The 20,576-nt window shown below is 47.3% G+C and overlaps 1 protein-coding gene across 15 annotated transcripts in view; it reads right to left on the bottom strand.

Moving 5' to 3' along the window:
- The window catches only part of LOC111252786 (poly(rC)-binding protein 3-like), an 82,652-nt gene that overhangs the window by 52,177 nt on the left and 9,899 nt on the right, over nt 1-20,576 (bottom strand). For 11 of the 15 annotated variants that reach the window (XM_086977476.1, XM_086977471.1, XM_086977480.1 and 8 more), the window contains exon 2: nt 17,146-19,177. In XM_086977476.1, coding sequence (XP_086833602.1) covers nt 17,146-17,235 — 90 coding nt within the window. In that variant the 5' untranslated portion in view covers nt 17,236-19,177. Of the gene's footprint in view, nt 1-523; nt 941-16,098; nt 16,288-17,145; nt 19,178-20,576 lie in introns of those variants that run through there. The other 4 variants (XR_015319159.1, XM_086977468.1, XM_086977469.1 and 1 more) reach the window with 2 other exon arrangements.

The following is a 20,576-nucleotide window of genomic DNA, read 5'->3' as shown; positions in this document are numbered from 1 at the left end:
AAACAAAAAAATCACTTTTTCTAACTATCTCATCACATGTGTTGACAATCTCTTGTGATCATATAATAATCATAAACAAGGTGTAGCGCCCCGTTTAAAATTTAGTCGGAAAGAGGTCTCTATATGCACATATTAATATGATTTCGAAAGTACTCAGCCCATTGTCTATTGCCCCTCTCCCCCTTCCCCTCCCCCTCCCCCTCCCCCTCCCTCCCCCGAGTCTAACTACCGTATTTACAAAGGAAATTTGCAGCCTGACGGCAAAGGTATAGCAGTACTTGCATGATGACATGCAACCTTGTCTAGTTGTCATAAAAAGATGCGACAGCTAACAAAATAGTTGTTGGAATGAATCGCAAGTGTGTCTCTTGCGAAAATAAAAAAAAAAAAGCAATATTTTTTTACCGAAACCCCTTTTCCAACGTACTCGATGGAGGAGACAGAAGAACCATACTGTCAACAAAATCTTCAGTGGTAACGGCTTTTGGAAAAGGTCTAAGAAAAATTGAACCAGATACGTTACGCATTCTCTGGAAGAGCCAGAAAGATGTTTTGGTTTTTGAGGAAAGTCAGGGCCCCCTTCGGTGAATTTTGCGGTGCAAAAAGAACTTTCCTGCCATCTTTTACGCGGCCTTTTTACCATCGAGCGTTGCGTTATGCTCTCCGACTACCGTTTGTTTCGTTATTTAAAAGCTTTGACTGGGGCAAACAATTCAAGTCTTAGTCAGAAAAGCAAACACAAAGCGACGATTTGCCCGCTGAATTTGCAATACGGTCGGGTTTTGTATTCCTTTCAACAGTGTGTATCGGCTAGGAAACATTAGTAGCAGAGCAGAATAAACACTTCCCACTGTCGATTAGTCTTACTCGACAATGAGATTGTTCCAATTTTGACGAACACCTTCGCGTTTCCATACGCCTGTTGCACCTAATTCAATCAGCTAGCTTATCACATATGATTGCTGTGTTGAACTTTCTTCATTCGTAGGATTCAGATTCTAATTAGCAGCCTTTTAAATGTGAAGAGTCCGCACTTCACCGGAGAACGTGATGGATGATACCATAACTATTCAAATCGTGACAAATGAACTATCTTTATACTCAGCCCACGGATATACACGCATCTAGTTCTCTGGCCTTGCCCAAACAAAATCTTCTACTGCGTGCAGGGCGATCTGGTGCCGACTTTTGTTTTAAGCAATTTTTATTCAAATTGAAAATCACGTACGATGGTGTACATCGGCCATGTACCTACGTAAACTACTACTAAATGTACTAACGCAACTTGGCCTATGTAAAAATTGAAGCTTAGGTAGAGGCAGGAATCTCAAGGCAGTATTAAAGCCCGATAATTTAGCCAAATATCCTTCTATTAGTACAAGGCGTCCTATTTGGCGCTACGTATAGTTTGTATAGAACCGTAAATCGCTCGTCCGGTCCTATAGTTAACAGAAGAAGCTTCTTTGGCTTCTATAAAGTTGTGTTTGATCTAGACAAATCGTTTGTTGGCATGCATTTGACAATATTACTCTCATCTATCACAGTATTTCAGATGACATAGTGCAGCATTTTATGCAACTGGTAATATAAATAATGCTCACCGTTTGCCCAACCCATCGGTTTGGTTTAAACCAGTCAATTATTAAAGGCCTAAACGAACAGTGCCACAAAATGGTCTGAACAGTTAACACAAGGCATATTTTATTAAGATGTCCCTTGTGGCCTTCCTAACAACACCGGCTTGCTCGCGCGAAAAATAAAAAAATCGTTTTTAAACATAACATATCCTCCTAGAAAAATTTTAGGCCCCTTTAAGCCGAAAAAGAGGGAAAAAAAGCTTACGTCAGATAAAACTAGATCTACTTATCTATCCATCACCACCCAACAGTGGCCTCTGGGAACTGATTAGGGTTTATTTCTATCCTATAATACTGTACCCTTCTACCGCAGCATCAGAAATGTTTACCATCGTTCGAATCACTGAGCGTCCCGGTTCCGATTCAAGTTATCTCTGAACTGTCCTGCAATAGTCGGCAAAGTCCTGCAGTGGTCATGTAAGTACACAATAACTCGTAGAACGACTAAGAATCGCAAATTTTAAAAACAACGTATTCTGTACGTTTCCCCCCCAGTATTGTTGTTAGCGAGGCACAATGTCCCAGTCACCGCTTAACCCCGCTGGTATAAAACATGAATATAGCTGAAGTAACCGTATTTCTTCTTGTTAAACAGGCAAAGTACGATTTTTATTATTAATATTACTATTGAAGGCTACCACGCTTACACGCATCATCTAACATGCGTAATCAGCACACACCATTGTAAGCCCCTCCCGTTTGCCTGATGCGCACGTCTCATATACGTATGTATGTAGATAATGAACAAACAAACAGACAAAAACAGATTGATACCCGACGCGTCTTTACGCGAAATAGACCGTTCTGCTTGAACACCTAATCAAGTTTAAATTATAGATTTGTGTGATTAACACTACTCGAAGGCGCATGTCTACCTCAGTGTGTTTCTTGAAGTCAGTGAGTATTTGTATGCGGCTTGTTGTCCGCAACGATCATCTGTGCTCAATATATTTGTAGATCTCTATCGCTAAAACACGAAAATGAGGCTTCGCTTTCGGGCCATCTCCCAGGCAGTGGTAACACGGTGAGTCTAGCAACGCTCAACGCGTAAAGTGTCGCATGAATTCTTGTGTAAATAGATTATTACAATTATTATTACCATTTCAAGCAATCTCATTTAATTACCGACCAGGCTAGCGGGCAAGGAAACAGATTTTTGGTTTACTATGGGGATGGCGGATGTCGCTGTCGCTGCCGCCACTACCGCCCCCATTTCGAGACTAGCGCCTACGGAAGTGCTTGCGCGGTCGGTCACTCTATCGGTTGCCTGCTTATTTTATACTGTGGTAAATGACGACCGTGTGTAGCACAGCAGTCCATTCGTCACAGAAAAAACCACACTCGGATACAGTGTGTACTCGGTAAGGATCGAGTCGTTCGTCATGAGGAAATGCAGCCAGCGCCACCTTTAACAGTATATATAGACGTTACCTTGACCGGACCACGGCGCTGTGATGAGCACAATAACAAGGTAGACAAAACAACGCTAGTGCGCGCTTCTACGCCTAATATGACCGCGCTCTCCCCCTTTCTATCTCAGCGGTCCATAAACAACAACAACAACAACACAATTAAGGACCAACTTCTCGGTGACTAGCGATTTCATCAATGGTGCAAAAGAAACTGCAGCCTGGAAATAAAAACCACGAAAATCCTAAGTCAACAATGATACGCGTATTACATTTCAGGTATCTATTCGTGATGTGTTTCGGCGTTTGATGAGTGAACGCCGATGAATTAGAGATAACGAATGTCGTATCAGTAATTATCTCGCATCAGTTTACGTACGTATATGTTTGGCACCGTTTTCCATTACCATGAAGCTCTTGACGCAGTTTATTAGAACTATTATTATTAAGAAAGAAGAAGAGAATTAAGAAGAAGAATAGTTGGTCTAGTTGGGTTGGGTGACTTGGAGCCTGCAGCTTAGTCTGCCCGCCCCAACGGCACTGTCATGTCCAAACGGGAACGAAGTTCATACGTGTGTAACATATTTACACACGTATGAACTACTACGCGAGCCCGAACGCACGCACAAACGAATCAGCAGGAGGGGAAAAAGCTTACTCACTGCCTGGCGAGCAGAATTCAGACGCTTAGGCAGACGGTAGGAAAATAGACAGACATGGTCGCCGGCATGATCTCGTCTTCGCCGTCGCAGTAGTAGAATCCCGCAAGCTATCTATCTATCGATCGATCGATCGATCGATAGACAGATACGCGCCAGTATAGAGATGTTGATCGTCGTCGCACTAGCGGCGTTGCTGTTCCCTGCGTTGACGCTGGACGTAGTGTGCTTGGTACATGCGCGGGGATTAGCGGCTACAGGCGCAATAAATACGTTGTCATTGTTATGGTACGCTGGGTCACGGGTGCTGGGCGCTAGCAGCGGCCGTCTAAGTGGTAGCCGTGATGGCGATCGCCCGCAGCGCCATACAAACCGAAGATGACGACGAAGCCGATGGCGGCGGCCACGATACAAGAACTAATTTGCTCGAAAATTCTTCCTTCTTACAGCTCACTCACCGTTGGCTGACTGGCTGGCTAGCTAATGCAGCTGAAGAACAGTCAAAGCCACAGAGTGTCCCACTGAGGCCGTTCCCTCAGGGCCTGGTTGTTGTTGTTGTGGCTACAACTTACGCAACCTGTTGTAAAATAGGTTGGTGCGGCGTATGTGGAAGCATTGTTGTGTTATTACTTCACTAGGCCCACTTTGTTTTACTCCAAACGAATCGCTTGAGTAAGGAACACATGACATACATGTTAACTGTATGACGACGTAGCAGATTACTCATGAGAACCACCCCGTTATTACAGTTGTGCTCTCCAAACTGTTTCTTGCAGTGCTCGATTGTTAGCCGGGACGGTAGGAGCACCGAGCAGACTGAGTCTGCCGACTTTATGCAATATGTCATAGTTGCATTTGCTCGCTTATCAAAGATATTGTAGATCTATGGCTTGTGGAGATGATTCAGTGTTGGTTTGTTGTAGTAAATGATTAAGGGGCTCTTTGCCTAACGGACGGAGAAACCAACATAGAGGCAAACAAGCAAACACCGATCAAGCGACGAAACACAGCGATAGCCAGACGGGCATTGCCTAGCAGTGTACGAAACGAGTGGCGATAACGCGCGATTGACAAGTTCTACGGCGGAGGCTCGTTACTCTTCTCGTTCGTTAAAATAGAAGTAACAATCCGTCGAGAGGAAATAACACGGCGGGTAGTCAACAAGCAAGAATAGAGTCAGTGTTAGCTGGAGACCCACAATAACTACTATTGCTGGCCAGTGTAAAACTGCAACTACCGTTACTGTTAGCCTCGCAGTGGTACAGACTGATTTCGAGTAAACACGGTACGATGGTAAAAGCAGTTGCAGCTATAAAACAGTCAGATAACGTACTTTGCTCGGTTCTGTTAGCATCTTTGTTTGGCAGGTGTCGTCATTAATCCCACTGCTTTGGCTAGTTTGCCAGACTCGAAACGATTTAGCGAAATGGCCGTTGGCTTGTAAAATAAGTCATCGCATTACACAAAGAGGTAAAATGAAATGGAATAGTCAGCAAGGACTCGATAGGGGCATGTGTAACTTCATAATGATTAATATTACAAAACATATAGGTACGCTTTAGAGAAGAGATAGGCTCAGCCTTAATTTGCCGTTGGTAATTTATCATACCGTAATAGAGGGGTGTAGATAACGAAGTCGAAACCACTAAAACGAACTGGCCCTCTGCAATTCGCCAAACAAACACAGAAAACGGAAAAATCGGCAACTGCAACCATATATTATATGATAGAGTAGTCACTTTTATAAGATTTCAGACAAATAATTGGAGTCGACGAGGCCTCTAAGTTGGCAGACTTTATGTCCACAGAAATGTTTTTTATTTTGGTCTATAGAAAATCACCGGGGCGGGCCTATGACTTTCTTCTCTAATCGTAAGAGCGATAATAAGCCATTTATATGACGACAGTCATGATTCGATGAACCCATATCCAAGGAATCCATCCCTACACTGTTCGTAACTCTCTCTAACGACGGCGACAACAGCCACTAATAACAGTGATCAGAACAGATACTGGCAATAATATCATAAGTGACAGCACTTTGTGTACTCCTGAGTCTGTTGCTAAATCCAATGAATCGAAAGAACTGGAGTGACATTGACACCGAAATGACTTTGTTAGCTACGGCGGGGGCAACGGCGACGACGATTGTGTTGTCTGAGTCCGCTGTTGGCCTGCAATTACTGACATGCAGTATTTCGTCGATGCCCATGTCTGCTATCGTCTGTTATTTTATCCTCATTATTATATTGGAAGGGAGCCGCAATCAGCCGCACCCTGCTGTTACGCGGGCGACAGCAGTAATCAGACGGCGCGCAAGCGCCAAGTGAGTCCTCTGCCGCCACCACTGCTGTCGCACCATCACCACCATTACCAGTGATGCCGCCAACATCGCGTAGGACGACTGCAACGGTAACAGAAACGGTAACGCTGGCAGCAGCGGCGGCGGCTGAAGAGCACTGGAAGCAAAACGTATGTAATCGAGCAACGATCATGGCTGAACGACTACCCGACTGAGGTGTATTCCCGATCAGGAATCAGGTGTATCAGTAGAAGCAGAACTTCATCGTGTCCATCTTGCTGCTCCCGCACATTTGAACACTGTGACACGTGGAATCGTCTGGAAGAGTGCATACGCCCGTTGACTTTTTGCCCGGAACAGCGGCACCAAGATGACATGTTCATGCACCCACTAAGCAAAGAAAACGATGAAGGGGTACACTTAGTCAGCATTCGCGAGTCTGCTTCATGGTGGCAAGCGTTTCTCATCTTGTCGGCCGAGTTATCTTTACTCTCGCGTTTTAGTTTGGATGTTTCCTTCGTTGTAAAACCCTGCTTCCATTTACCTACTAAAATATTCTTGCCCTGCACTGTCTACGTCTGTCAGACGATTTACACTGTGTAGGGAAAGGCTGGAAGCGCCTAGCTTATCAAGCAGTATCAGACGGAGCTTCGTTTCATTTAATTTACGAATGGCAACGATGTCGACAACGAACGAACTATGCTATGAAACAGTACCGCTGTACTCTAGAATAGCTTACTAACCAACTACAGTTTACAAGATTTATTGTCGCTGAAAAAAGGTATCATGTCCGTTCAACGGCATTGCGAGACGTTAATCATTACTATGTGCCTTTACATACCATAACTAGTGAAGTTAGCCGTTATCTGTAAATTCACTGCGGACTGAGGATAAAAATGCATACGCATAAGCAGGGAACGTGTGCAGACAAATGGTTGCCAATTGTACGGATGTAAAATCTGTCCCTGGAATACGAGAGCATGTGCTACGCCGCTGTCGGCGCTTCGCACCTATTAACAATATCACCGGAGCAGAAATTTACGGGCGCGTACAGGATCGTCTGACGGCTGCTTTAGCAGGCACATAACAGACATGGTTGGCATAAGATAAGCATTGGCCAAACAGAGCATATGGGATTTCATTGCTTTCAACAAACAATAACTAGCCAATGGCTATGTATAGGAATAGTATTGTATACGCTCGTATACTGCCCCCTACGTTGCTTCGCGCCTTTAATTCATTTCGGCTTATTATAGACTATACATCGGAATGTAGTGCGAAAGAGGGAAAGAGGTAACGCGGGCATATTCATCGGCGTTCAATTGCTGCCACGACAGTCACGCCGCTGCTATGGCTAGCGTCGCTGCCATCAGACACTACGACTAGCTCGACCAATGAAAAAAACGCCACCAGAAGACTATCCGAAGTTCCTAATGTAGTTGGCATACCCAGACGAGCGTACCATGTATTGCAACATCAGGCTCCGCGTATTAAAGTCCCCATCGATCGCGCATGCAAGAAGGCTATGTATGTGTACGTTATCCAGTTAGGCCTCTGCAGTGACAGCGGCAGCCCATGGAGCCCCAAGAGCCTGTAGAAACCGAATTCTCATCTTTGAAGCAGCAACAGCAACGATCAGGTCTGCGAAAAAGGCTTGAGTCGAGAGCCCGATGTGAGCCAACTCGATAGGTAGGATATATTGCAATGACGCCAGTTCTTATGCTTGGCGCTGGCATAAATAAGCAGCGATCATTCATGGAGACGAAGATGGACACGGTTACCGCCACCTAGGCTTACTACTGCCATCGCTGCTGCCATGAGTAACTCGGCAACATATCGACGTGCGGAAAGTCACCCGCTTCATCCCGACTTGATCCAGAATTTATGACAATGAGCCTGTGCTGCTAGCAACGATCTTTAGCATGTGTGTGTGTGTGCGTGCGCGCGTGCGCGCGCGTGCGTGCGTGCGTCCTCATGTCTGTGGGTGCGTTAGCAGCGGCGACCGCGACGGTAATAACATGGCAGTAACAACGGCCACCAACACAACCACTACGAACTTATACGGGTGGATACCCGTATGAGAAATAACGTGCTCCACGCTACGAAGCCCCCATTGCAGTTCGACCGAACAGACCAAAGGTAACTTTTCGAACCATCCGAGCTCTCAGTAGAAAGCACGCAGCTGAAAACGGGTGGTAGTGACGCCGGCTGTAACTGCATCAATGGGACGCAGCTAAGCGAAAACACAGATTTGCCTGCTATCGCGCGATAACAGCCGCGCCAGTGTGTCGCTGACCGGCAAATACTCGCATGAAATTTCATGTTAACCCCGTCGTCACTAAATCAATTCGTAAATCCCATTGCAAAGCACTAAATGGATGCGGGACACGAGTCAGACGATCAACGCATACAGTAAATTATCAGTTACCAAGCCTCAATTATAAGAAAATCCACGGGTTGATAATTTCCTTATGAGCTTAGATTTATCGACCACTTTTCAAATCTGCCAGCTTCCTGAATTATTCATTCATTTGATCAAAACAAGAAGGCAATGACCATCCACATCGAGTTGTCTGTCACAGTGTTTCACTAAAAAAAACGTAAGCCAGGTTTACACGTTACCAGGTCAGCTGGAGGAACTCTTTCTGGCTTTTGCCGTGGCCGGAATAACCGAACCTAAAACACAGACTGCAACATCTATTCTATTTCTTCTATATATTTTCCTTTTAAACTTATATGAACTCACGGTATTTTTACTTGGACACCACTGGTTGAACTCACGCAAAAACACCACTTTCACAATACATACCTAACGATAGTTACATTTAATCGTGTTGGTCAGCCATCAATAGCGCAGTAGGAGCGAACTGCGCTCGCAAATAGGTCAACGTAGCTAAAACAGGCTCTATTACGTACGGGCTCTTCGTTCGTAAGGCTTAGCCATTGCAATCGTCATTTTTCCTTTCGTGGTCAAAACTAGCTGCCCCCAGCTACTGTTAAGAAATCTGAGCAGACTTAGAAATAATAGCCTTTAATAATAAAAGGTTCTATGCACGAACAGGAGTTCCAATAAGGTCCCGAGTGATTGGCTGACAAGGGGGAGAGTGCGAGATGAGATATAGGGTGTACAAATAGCCAAACCTCTTCTACCTCTTTGTTCACTAACTTTTGCTTTCCCTGACTCGCGGGCTTTGCCTTTGCGTTGAGCGAACGCCTGGACACTTATATTTTCATTAGTAAGAACTGCCGACTACATTTTTCGATTCTTTGCCTAACTTCTTGTAAGCAGGCTTTACTGCTAGGTCTTTACACAATGGAATCAACTAAACGAAAGTAGGTACCTGCTGTTATATTCAGCACACAACTATTAACAACAACAACAGATGCAACGGTAACAGTAGCAAAGGCTTTGAAATGGCAAGCAAAAGATATGTGGTAAGAAAAATTTATCTAAAACACGCTGGTGGCGGAGCGTGGGGAGGACGATGGCCCTTCAGCGGGCTACTTTATTGCCTGGTGACTCTGTAAAAATCTTCTTTTTTAAAAATAGCTCTCATTTCGCCTTTAACATCATTTTTTGCCTATTACCGCCGCCGTCGCCGCTGTTGCCATGTGACTATTACGGCTGGCAATGTTATCATTTCTACAGCGAAGACCGCGATCACCGTTGCTACGCTACCTCCCTTTCTCCTGGGGGGTCACACAGCCTCTGTACACCTGTGTATAAAGCCGTGTCTTGATCCTGTTAAAGTAGGAACACCAGTTCTATATATGCCAATGCGACGACTGCGAATTGACTTTCAGCCGACCCTGCTAGGATATCTACTATCGCCATCACCTGCGTCTATGTCGTTACTGCGCAATCTTTACCTAACCTGAGGAACGCCGCATCTAAACACTTATGGCTGCTTCAACCCTCTACCTCCTCTGGCGATGACTTTCGTCCCACTTCCCCATTTACGCAGTCCAAGATGATTTCCCCCATTTGGCCCTGCGCGTCTGCCAGGCCTTAAGCAAGCTGCCCCCAGCTCACCGGGTCATAGCAGGCGAGGTCAGGTAAGCCTAAGGCAGCAACAGCGGCAGCGCCGCTACCTAGACTACTGGCCAGGCCTGGCCAGGTTCGGGCAGAGGGCTTTAGAAAAAACGACTGCTTGAACGAACGATGGCACTGGCAGCGGCGGTTGCCTTAGACCCTATAGCTGGTAATTCTTCCTTTTCTACGGTTCCTGCTGCTGCTGCTGCTGCTGCTGCTGCTGCTGCTGCTGTTGTTGTTGTTGTTGTTGTTGTTGTCCCCACTGCTTCCGCTGGTAGGTAAGTTGCCCCACTATCGAGCTGCACCACTAAAACTCACGCCAGGTAACTCTGTGCGGCGAGTGTAGTTTAACAGCAGCAGTAGGTGTAAGCCAGTCCCCTCGGAACATCGCACTGCGACTTTTGCGGCTGATGCTGTTCCGCAACAGCAGCGGCGGCACCGGCGGCGGTGGCGGCGGCGGCAACAGCGGCAGCAGCGAACATTGAAGCGAACGAAATGTGCGCAGAAGCAGCGACTGAGTAGCCAGTAAAGCCCTAGCGGTGGCGATGGCGCAGCTGCTGCTGCAGCAGCAGGCGGAAACCCTGCCGGCGCAAAGACTGCTCCACCCGGGAGAGGTTTCCAGCTGCGGCAACGAAAGTAAAAGAATAAGTAGCTACTGTGGCGACGGCGGAAGTGGAGGAGCTCGTAGCTCAGTAATACGCCAGTGGTCGTCTTCAATACTGCTGCTATTACCTGAGGTGTACGGGCAGGTAGTGAGCGAGCAAGCGGGCGAGCGAACGAGCGCATAAGAAGATTGGGAGTGAGTACGACTTTGTTCGGCTCGGTCGGGTTGAGTCGACCGACGACGAACCGAATGAGTAGCCAAGCAGGCATCCCTCTCTGGCTGGCTAGCGTCAGGTGGGCTGCCGCGCGCGTCAATTATTCAACATCCAGCGAATAAAGTACCCCGTCGTTCTGTCGGCCCAGCTTCCAGCAGTCTGCTTTAGCTCGCTTCATTTGTGGCTTGTATGCTGCAGCAATATAACTGTGCAGCTGCCTGGCTCGTTGGTCATTTGCTTACGTCGTTTATTGGCTGGCTGGCTGGCTGGTTTGTTACCTGCCTCTCTGTTTACTTGCACGCAACCCCGATTTTCCTATGTTCGTTGGCCCCTATTTTTTCACACAGCACATGAAGGTAACCGCAGCTACAGCAGCAGTAAGAGAGCCCATCTGGCAGGCCATTCTGGTTGATACAGTGTACCCGCGTGTCCTTTTGTGCCCTCTGTTCTTCGCTACTGCTACTGGAGCAACCGGCTCCGCAAGTCCACTCGCTCGTGCGTATTCGTATGTGATCACCCATCGCCACCCGCCACTGCCTGCCTGACTACTTCAATCCCCACGCCCCTATATACTAACTCACTCGCCCACTGCTCGCTAAACAACCCATGCCGTTCCGTCAGCAGTGCGTACTGCGCTAGTTCGGTGGTAGCGGTCGATCCCAGACGCACCAGCACGATCACGACCAACCCACAGAACGGTCACCGTGAAAATGAAGTGCGGCGGCCAACGATAATGTATCCATCTTTTGCTTGGCTGTTGCGGCTGTTTCTGCTATTGCCTTGCAGTATCTTCTGCCATCAAGGATCGGCGGTGTGTCGGGACAACAGAGTAGAGAGGTTTTTCCGTTCACCCAACAGCCCTCTGCTCCCATCCCAACTGCAGTTATAGCTTCTTTCCACCAAAAGAACGGCCATCAGTCCCCGATCCTGCTGCTACTACTGCTACTGTATTTGTGTACGGTATAGGCCAAACTGAAGGATCTACAGAGCAGCAGCAGTAGATGGCCATATCATCGCTAAAAGCAGCCAACGAAGCGAAGGTGCCCAGGAAAAACACCCTCCGGTCAGTTGGTTTGTCTTCGCTTCCTTTAGCATCACCATTACGACTGCCTGCCAACTGGTGCCGCTCCCGTTGCCGCCACTGACTGCAGCTTCTGCAAGAGCAGCCTTTTTCTCAACAACGATTGCTAAAAGCTGTAGAACTGATGTATATACCCTTAGCTTCCACCGACTAATCGCGTGTTCAGTCCTTCGTTTACCTAGAAAGATCACAACAGCTACTTTTCCGTGAGGGTATCCAGTGGAGAGTGGCTAGGTAGTTGTACATAGTACCCCGTCGTGGGCGTCGAAGATCTTACTTCCTGTTATCGTCGCCGTTTACTTTCTCCATGAAGTGAAAGGCTAAGTCGCTACTTTCGTTTCGGTGCTACGTGCTCGTGTACTCGTGCCGCTCCACGGCATCGCACAACCGTATTACTGACAACGTAGTACCGCTCCACCACCTTCGGTGCAACTGTTCGCTATTTGCTTCCTTGCGCAGCAAAGCTAGCAGACCCTTCATAGCTGTCGAAAGCGTTTCGACGTTCACATCGCAATTCTACGAGTCTCATACTTTAGCCATCCTATTTTCGAAGTGACGGGGTAGCGGACCCTCTGTTTTCTGGCTTTTACATATAATATCCGGGAGTCATTTGATATTCTCCCAACTGCTACTGTGGCACACATAGCTACTTCTCTTGCTGGCATTCTAGCGGGACGCGCTAGGACTGACGTCGACTTCTGCCTTCACTTCTTAGTGTAAAGGCCCCTAACAACTAGTCCACACACACTCTTAACCAACTTGTTCTCAAGATCATTTCTTCATGCAGCCTAAAGGCGTCCATCAGCTAGCTTGGTCGCTCTAGGCCCGCTACCACCCTCTGAAAGTGCTAGATGGTCGTAAGTTGAGTATGCGCGAAGCAATCGCACTGAAACCCATCCATGCTCACTCAGCTTTCTATTTTTTCAAAACTATGCTAGCTAAAGGGAAAACGACGTTACCGTCCACGAATCTTGTTCGCTCACTTGCCCTCCCCCCTTTCTCCCCAACTCTGGTGCTAACCCACCACACATCCTGCTTACTGGACGTTTACCAACGTTTATCAAACGTTATAGATCGAATCGATAGAAGAGAAGATGGCTCGCGTTTGAGCTCTCACAGCCCAGCGCGCAAGATTTCAAGGTGACATACAATAATAATAATTACAGAGCAGCAAAAAAAGATCGGGGGAGACCTCAGTAAACGGTGCAAAGATTCTCTTAATTTTTATGTGTAGGGTGGTGGTCTTTTTTACATCCTCTTTGGTACCCCAGCTGCCCCAGTTTTTTCATCGGTCCATTCTAGTTCAGTCCATTGGTTGGTCGAACATACCTGCCGATCGCTGTATCTGAACGGCTTCCAGTACCAGCAAAGGTCAAAACATCGCCGGTTCAGTCTCGGAGATTGGTCCGTATTGTAGGTAGAGTGGAGGGAACCTAAAGTTCAGTTTTTCTCGGGACCTCTTGTACACCTTCTCAGAGTTTGGTAGCGGGGCTGGGGGAGCATGCGAGAGCTATCTAAGTGCGATCGTTCTGTACGGGTCTCGTCGTCATCGTCGTTGGTCGTCTCGTACAACCGAACGGACAACGGCGAACGAACGAATCAGACGTGTAGGAGCAGCAAAAAGGCGTATGCTACGACGAGCCTAACTACTAATACCTACGCACGTACAAGTTGTAAAAGGGTAGCAAGACGCTCCAGCAGAACTAGTACTGCTCACAGCCGTAACAATTGCCGCCGTGGTACCGGCAGGAATACTTTTTATGATCCTTGCTAACAAAAGCGGCAAAAAAAAGTCGCCGAACATCGACCACGAAGACTACACTCACACTGCTCGCTTCGCTGGCAGATCGGCTAACACCGCGGCCTCGCAACTTCGCAACGAACAGCTAAAAAAACACCAAACCATCCAGTTACCGGTTCAGGGGTGGTGGGGGGGTCGCCGAAATTTAGATAAACACTGCCGAAAAGCCTTTGGTAGCATGACAACAACCGCGACGATGGCCAGGATCATCACTGTACATCAATATGGACGCAAAAAGTGAGACTGCGTGGCTAGCAATGCAAGCGTGGTTTTCCAACGGACAACTAACTGGCTGGCTGGATGGACAGACAGACGTCGGAGGGTTGAAGAGCCTCCGTAGGAAAGGAAGGTGGGTTACTACGCGCACACAGCTTTGGAGAGTTTTGCCAAACAAGTTTGCCGATCTAGGGCTAAACTCGAACATTTACATCATTAGCTGCAGTGCTGAAGTAACTGCGAAACTACTGTCTGGCCAAACAGCCCGAGGGTGGCTGATGGCTGGCCCGCCATGCAAGCCAAGCAACGACGGGACAAGCGAGGCAATCAAAAGGTTTTGGATGCGTGTAGTAAAGGAAGAAGAAGGTAAATATGGATCTTTTATTCGACACTAGTGATGAGAGCTGATTCTACTGAGCTTTAACCTGCGCCCCTGTGCTACTCTTGTCGATGTTTGCTAACTGACTGATTGCTCTGCGAGTAATATCCAACTGATTCCAAAGTAGCCAGAACGGTTCAGTCGGCAACAAGCTCAACTGATCCCATTAATCCCAGTGTGCTAATTTTGATGTAGTTCGGAAACATTGGTTCAAGTCCGGAAGGGAACAACAGGTAATATTGATGACGGTGCAGTAAATCAGAGTGTCTTATCGTTATCTGAGGTAGGATCCTTAATTAATCCAAAAGAGCAATGAGATCCGACAAAAATCGGGGTCGGTCATGACAAAAGAACGTCCTAGACACAGTGGCAATGTTAAATGTATCGGGCATAGAAGATACTTTTAAAACTACGTGGAGGACACAGCGTCAACTAATAATATTAGACTATGATTGCCAGGAAGACCGGAATATATTCTGTCAGCGTTACAGATAAATTCAAGGAATGATAATATGCTGCGCTTAAAGCCTCGAGCTTAGTACAAGTTCACCTTAATATTGCTACTGCCTTGTTTTGTCTGCGCAAGTAAAATTTAATTTGACACAGACAGCATCGTTTCGGAACTCGAGCCCACGTATTTCTCCATCGTGCAGTGGTCTGCCACCTAGTCCTTCAGCGTGTACGCATTATGTTGATCGCTTGGAACAAGTAAGTCACTATCGCTATATCAATCAGACCGAGAGAGAATTCTTCCTATGACCAGCAGAGCCTGCGTAATCTACTTTTGCATACCACTACAAATCTTCTAACGCAAAAGAAACTGCTCGCTTGTCTCTTATGCAGAGGAAAATTCTTCCATCAAACATTGGCACAGTCTGCACAGCAGTGGCGTTGGACGGACTCGGTTGACAATACTAGCAAATGCAGCCAACGCCCATGCAGGGCGAACACCGACCATTGGGCACGACTTCGTCGTCTCGGACGAACCCGTTTCGGAGTGCTTGCAATCCCCTGCTCCGTTCCCGACCTTTTACACCCCACTGGCCGCGCCCTCGACGCCTCTTCTCTTCCACTATTTATTGGCTATTCAATCAGTAAGCCAGCGCATTTATGTTGTGAGGAGTAGGCGAAAAACGCCATTTGGACCTGGAGGCGACCCTGAACGATGTTGCCTTGTCACAGTGCTCTTCTCCGTATTTGGTCTATATCGGCACCCGTAGACACCATCAACAGCAGCAGCAACAGTCGTAGAAATATCACGGAGTCATTGCTAATGAACCAATCGCTCGTTCGAAGCTAATGCCGCGGTAGCGACTTCTACAGCCTTCGATCCATAGCGCTACTGCTGCCGCTGGTGTTTCGTCAGCGGAGATAATCAGTGCTGGATAGAGGTGCGATTGAATATAGCCTAAGCTCGACGACAACAGCAGCAGCAGCAACAACATCCACGGCCACTTGCAGGCGGCTAAATGATGTAAATATTTAATTTACAGAGTGCTACTCTATACATTGAAACTATACATTGAAATGCAAGGGGCGGGTATCAGTATTTGTGCTCCAATCTCAGAAATGAAAACATCTGGACAATAAAGTTTAATATATACGTAATTTAAGAGAAGCTAGAGTCTGTTATCGAAAAGGAGTTCTCCTCATTCAATTTTTATAAGCGCATTTTTACAGACGAGCCATTTTGTAAAGCCTTTCCACTTTCGTGCAATGAAGGCAGGCACGGAGCTAGCTTTGGTAGTTGCTAGATAGCTTACCTCTTCTGTCGGTTGGTTGACGCCAGCAGACTCAAGCAGGCAGGCAGGTCGACTTGCAAAGGGCACTAACGAGGACAAATTTCGCCTAGCCAAAAAATCTGCTTGGCCTAATGGGAGAATAAGTCCAAGGTATCTTTCTCCAGCAGAAGCGGGGAGCGAAAGGATCTCAGTCATGAGACTGGTTTGCGTGTAGTGATGTGAGAGTAGTACGGTACAACCGAATATGGGCCTATTATCAAGTTTTACTTCGGCGTTTTTCTAGCCAAGCTCCCAAGGGGTACAGGCAAAGCCAAAAAAAGAAAAAAGACTACACGCCGAAAGAGGGTTAAATAAAAGGGGGAGCGAGAGACAAGTAGTAAGAAAGGGTAAAAAAGAAACCAAATGCTAGTTTCGCCTTCTAGTGGAATCAATGCGAAGATAAAAAGTATACTTATTATTTCAAGTATACTTTTTTTTATCGTCAACCGGACCGTTGACTTAGTTATCAACTGAAAAACTAGACTGCGAGCTAACGAAATAACAATAGTTGAGGCCATCGAAAATGTCAGAGGAGAGAAGACACCTGGACGGCCTTACAACATAAAAACCCCATGACTACTCGGCGATATCAGCCGCTATTCCATATCATAGTAGATTATACCGCTGATTCATGAAAGGCTCAACTAAGCTGGACCAGCAAAACGACATCTGCACTTACACAATGTATACATAAGTGCATCACAGTATAAAAGTCTGTTGATTGTACGGCGTTGTGGTTTTGTATTTATCAAACACTCGGTTTGTTGCTTGGCAAATTCGATGTTTCGGGTTCAGTGTCCTATACTAACAGCTCCAATGGACATTTGTTGTTTTTTGCCAATACGCCCTGTGTATGATGATCCCTCTGCTTTATAGATTCGAAACGATGCTTCCGTTGTCGTTTGTTGCCATTGACATAATACGCAACGATGACAAATGAGGGAAGCCCCTGAACAACGACAGTAACAATGAACATAACTAATTAAATCGGAGCTAACATGCACATGTGTCTCTTTTTTTCTCGCTCACCTTTTTGCCGATGATGCTGCCGACCTCCTTGCCTTGCATGATCATGCGGACGGTCAGCGTGACCGGTGGTGTGTTAACAGAGGTGTCCATTGCTGTTCTGTTGTTGTACGGCGGAGTGCGTCACCTTCAGACGAGGTTTTTGTTGTCCGCTCCGTGCGCCTGGTGTGTAATACTGCTGCTCCTGTTGCGGCTATTGTCGCCTTTCGACGCTGCCGTTCAGGTTGTTGCCGTTGCTCTCGCTAGATCGAGGGTGGACTAATTGAGACTCGTCGCTGCTCGGCTGTTCCGTCACTAATTCGCTCCGTGATCGAGGAAGAGACAAAGAGGGAAATTTACGAAAAGCACAACAACGACAACAAAAACGCTCAGGCCGCACTTGAATGAGCTGTTGCTACCACCTAAGTGACTGCTAAAATCTCGTAATTGACAGCCTTGTTGTTAGCGGTGGTAACAATGATATTGGCTGGTTCGAGCTTGCTGTCGATAATCGGCGATTTTTTCAATGCTGTCGGTTATGTGATTGTAATTATTATAGTATTCTTCGTACTGTCGATGTTTGTCGGGGCCGCAGGAACTCCGCCGTGGATAGAGGGCTAACTGTTTTGCTTGCAGTGATATCCTGTCGGCACGACGTTTGATAGATGTGACGCTATTCTCTGACAGGGGGGATTGTTCGTAGATGAGTTGCAGTGGCGTCGCAGGACCCGTAGCGGTTTGTTTGCTTGCTTGCTTAAAACACAACGACAATGTTTATGTGTTTGTGTGAGACGATTAATGACTGTGTGTCAGTATACGTTTATCACTGTGTGGTTGTGAATGGGCGAAACGGAAGCTGCTACAAACAAAAGATGAAGTAGGTTATGGTACACGTTGCCGTAGTAACTGTGGCTAGTACACTGCTGTCCCTATTACTGTTATTACGATAACCGTAGTTACGATGAAGCTTTCATTATGATTGTAGTTGTTGATGATGATTTCGTGCAGTCAATTCTCGCGCATACGATTGTTGCGCGGTGTTAACCCTGCTTGCGTCGATGAACCTGGTAATAAAATGGTACAATTGTGCAGGTCGTTGATGCAGTGGCGGTGACTGCTGTGGTTCGTACCACGAAACTAGTCAGTCGTTTGACTCGGCCCGTCACGTCTGTACGAGGTTGATAACCAAAGAAGCAGGTCAGAGAAGTGGCATACTACGCTTAGGGCCAGAATTTCTTGGCTGATTTGTGCTGCCTGCCTCTGGATGAAGTAGATGTACCGTAGTTGTTATAGTGGTCGCCGTACGACGCTGCTAATCAAATATAATCAAGGCGTAAGGCGCTGTTAAAACACGAGACCGTTTCGCTTCTTTCTGGTGCTCTTTTTTTCTACCTGAGTTGAAATGGACGTTGATATAGTTAACGTTAAGTTTCAGATTGAGCTGCACGCGCTGCATGGACTGCAGCGGGCTTTTGCACGAGTCCGCTAAGATGCCTGTAATGTTTGTCCGTTCTCCGGTACAAGTAGCGAGTTATACAGTCACTGATCTTCGTTCAGAACGAGAGTGAGACAAAAATTGGGGGAGGGGAAGGGGACGACCGGCGCCGTGTTGTCTATCGGCCGGCCGAACTTCGTCGTGGTCCGTTTTGAGATTGAGATTGGACTCGTTAGAACGAATTCCGCCCGCTACCGCTGCTGCTATTGTTGCTTCGTCGTCGTCGTTGTCGTCTTCTTCGCTGTTGCCTTTGCCCGGAAGTTGCCCCCCTTTCTCAAGTATGTCTCTGCAACTGCACGTCGCGCGGAACGTTGGGCCAACTTCGTTTTTTCTCTGGCGCACCACAATATCAACAACAACGATCAGAAGTGATGAAAATGAACCTTGATAGCTTCGATGCTATTGCAGTTATAGACGCTGCGGTCGCTGCAATGCTTGTTGTTGCTGCTGCTGATATCTTTATTTCGGTTGAACGGGACAAATATGAGTTTAGTAGCGTGGGGCGGGGAAGGGGTTGGGAACCCGAACCTCAGGATGATGAGAGCAAGCTACGCAGGTGAGCTGTAATAACGCACAGGCACAAAGAGCGTAAAAAGTTGTGAACACACGAATCCGACCGTGGCAGACAATAATGATGACAATAAGTGTAGAGAAAGAGGGAGAGAGAAACAAAAATCAGATGAAAACGACGTCCACACATCGAACAGGCACACAACGAGAGACAACATGCGCGCGCGTGTAGTCGTAACTGGACAACAACGCGCGGACTGTGAACCTAACACCTTTCGTCGTCGCGTTACGTGGTGGCGATAGTGGTGACGGCCTTGTTTGTTACTCAATAGCCAGCTTACAGAGGACCGCGAATAACAAACATATGTGGTGCGTCGCGGCACTATAGTGTGACCAGCCGCTGCGCCAAAACACGAATCTAATACACACACACTCCGACGCAAAGGCAGGCAGGCAGCCACGCTCTCACAAACGTAGAAAACAACATGTTCGGATCATGCGGAGCAGTAAGTTCACCGTCGCCGTTGTCATGCTAATGGCGGCGATCATCCCCAGTGCTGTGGCAGCGATACTACCAATGGCAGCAGCTTCAGCAGCAGCAGCAGCATTTGCAAAACAGAATCACTGCCATTACCGACTCATTCTAGTCGTCGTAGCTTTGGAACTAATGCCACAGCTGTTGTCACACACAGACACACGCTAGTGTTCATGCTTCTGAAGAACCTGTGTATGACTATCTAACCTAGCTACTAGTAGATGTAGCCACCGCGCACCGTACGCCCTGCGACCAACGACGGGCAGCGGCACAACACCATTTAGTGCTTGCTGTTGCTGCTGCTGCTGCTGTGTCTTGGGTCGAGGCATCAAGACATGCAGCGGAAGCGGCCGATGATCGTCAAGGGACAAGGCAGTGGCGACCACTGCATATTGCTGATAGACTAAGATTAGTAGACATGCCACGCGATAGATTCGCCGCTACTGTTGTTGCTGGGAAATTGGCCTGCAGTAGGTCGCTGCAATGGTCGCGCGATACATTTCTTTCTCTACCGTTATTTTTTTCGCAACAACGGCGCAAGTGAACGGGTTTCGAAGTCGTTGTCGTTGCCATCGTCTTTCAACTACACTCTTTCACCACTGCCGGTGCAGCGTACGCCGAAGTATAACGACATTTCCTGGGGCGGCAGTAATGACGGCACCGGCCTCGTCGAAAAGGCCGCCAGTAGCGCAATCGCCTAACCAGATTGCAACAACAGCCAGCAGGCAAGCTGGGCTGGAAAGCTCGCACGCTCTGTCATGGGAACTCTTGTAGCCTAGCTGCTAGCCTGACGACACCGATGCTTCTGATGCTGACTTTGATAGAAGACTGGAACAAGCAAGTGGCAAGTGTGGGAATGAACAAACTGAACGGCCGGACCCTTAGATGGACAGAAAGGAAGAAGCCGGCCAGAAA

This window comes from Varroa destructor, unplaced genomic scaffold (assembly GCF_002443255.2).
Source record: "Varroa destructor unplaced genomic scaffold, Vdes_3.0 BEIS01000001.1, whole genome shotgun sequence".
Lineage (NCBI taxonomy): Eukaryota > Metazoa > Arthropoda > Arachnida > Mesostigmata > Varroidae > Varroa > Varroa destructor.
Note: the sequence above shows the minus strand (reverse complement) of the source record. Positions and strands in the feature narration are given on the sequence as shown.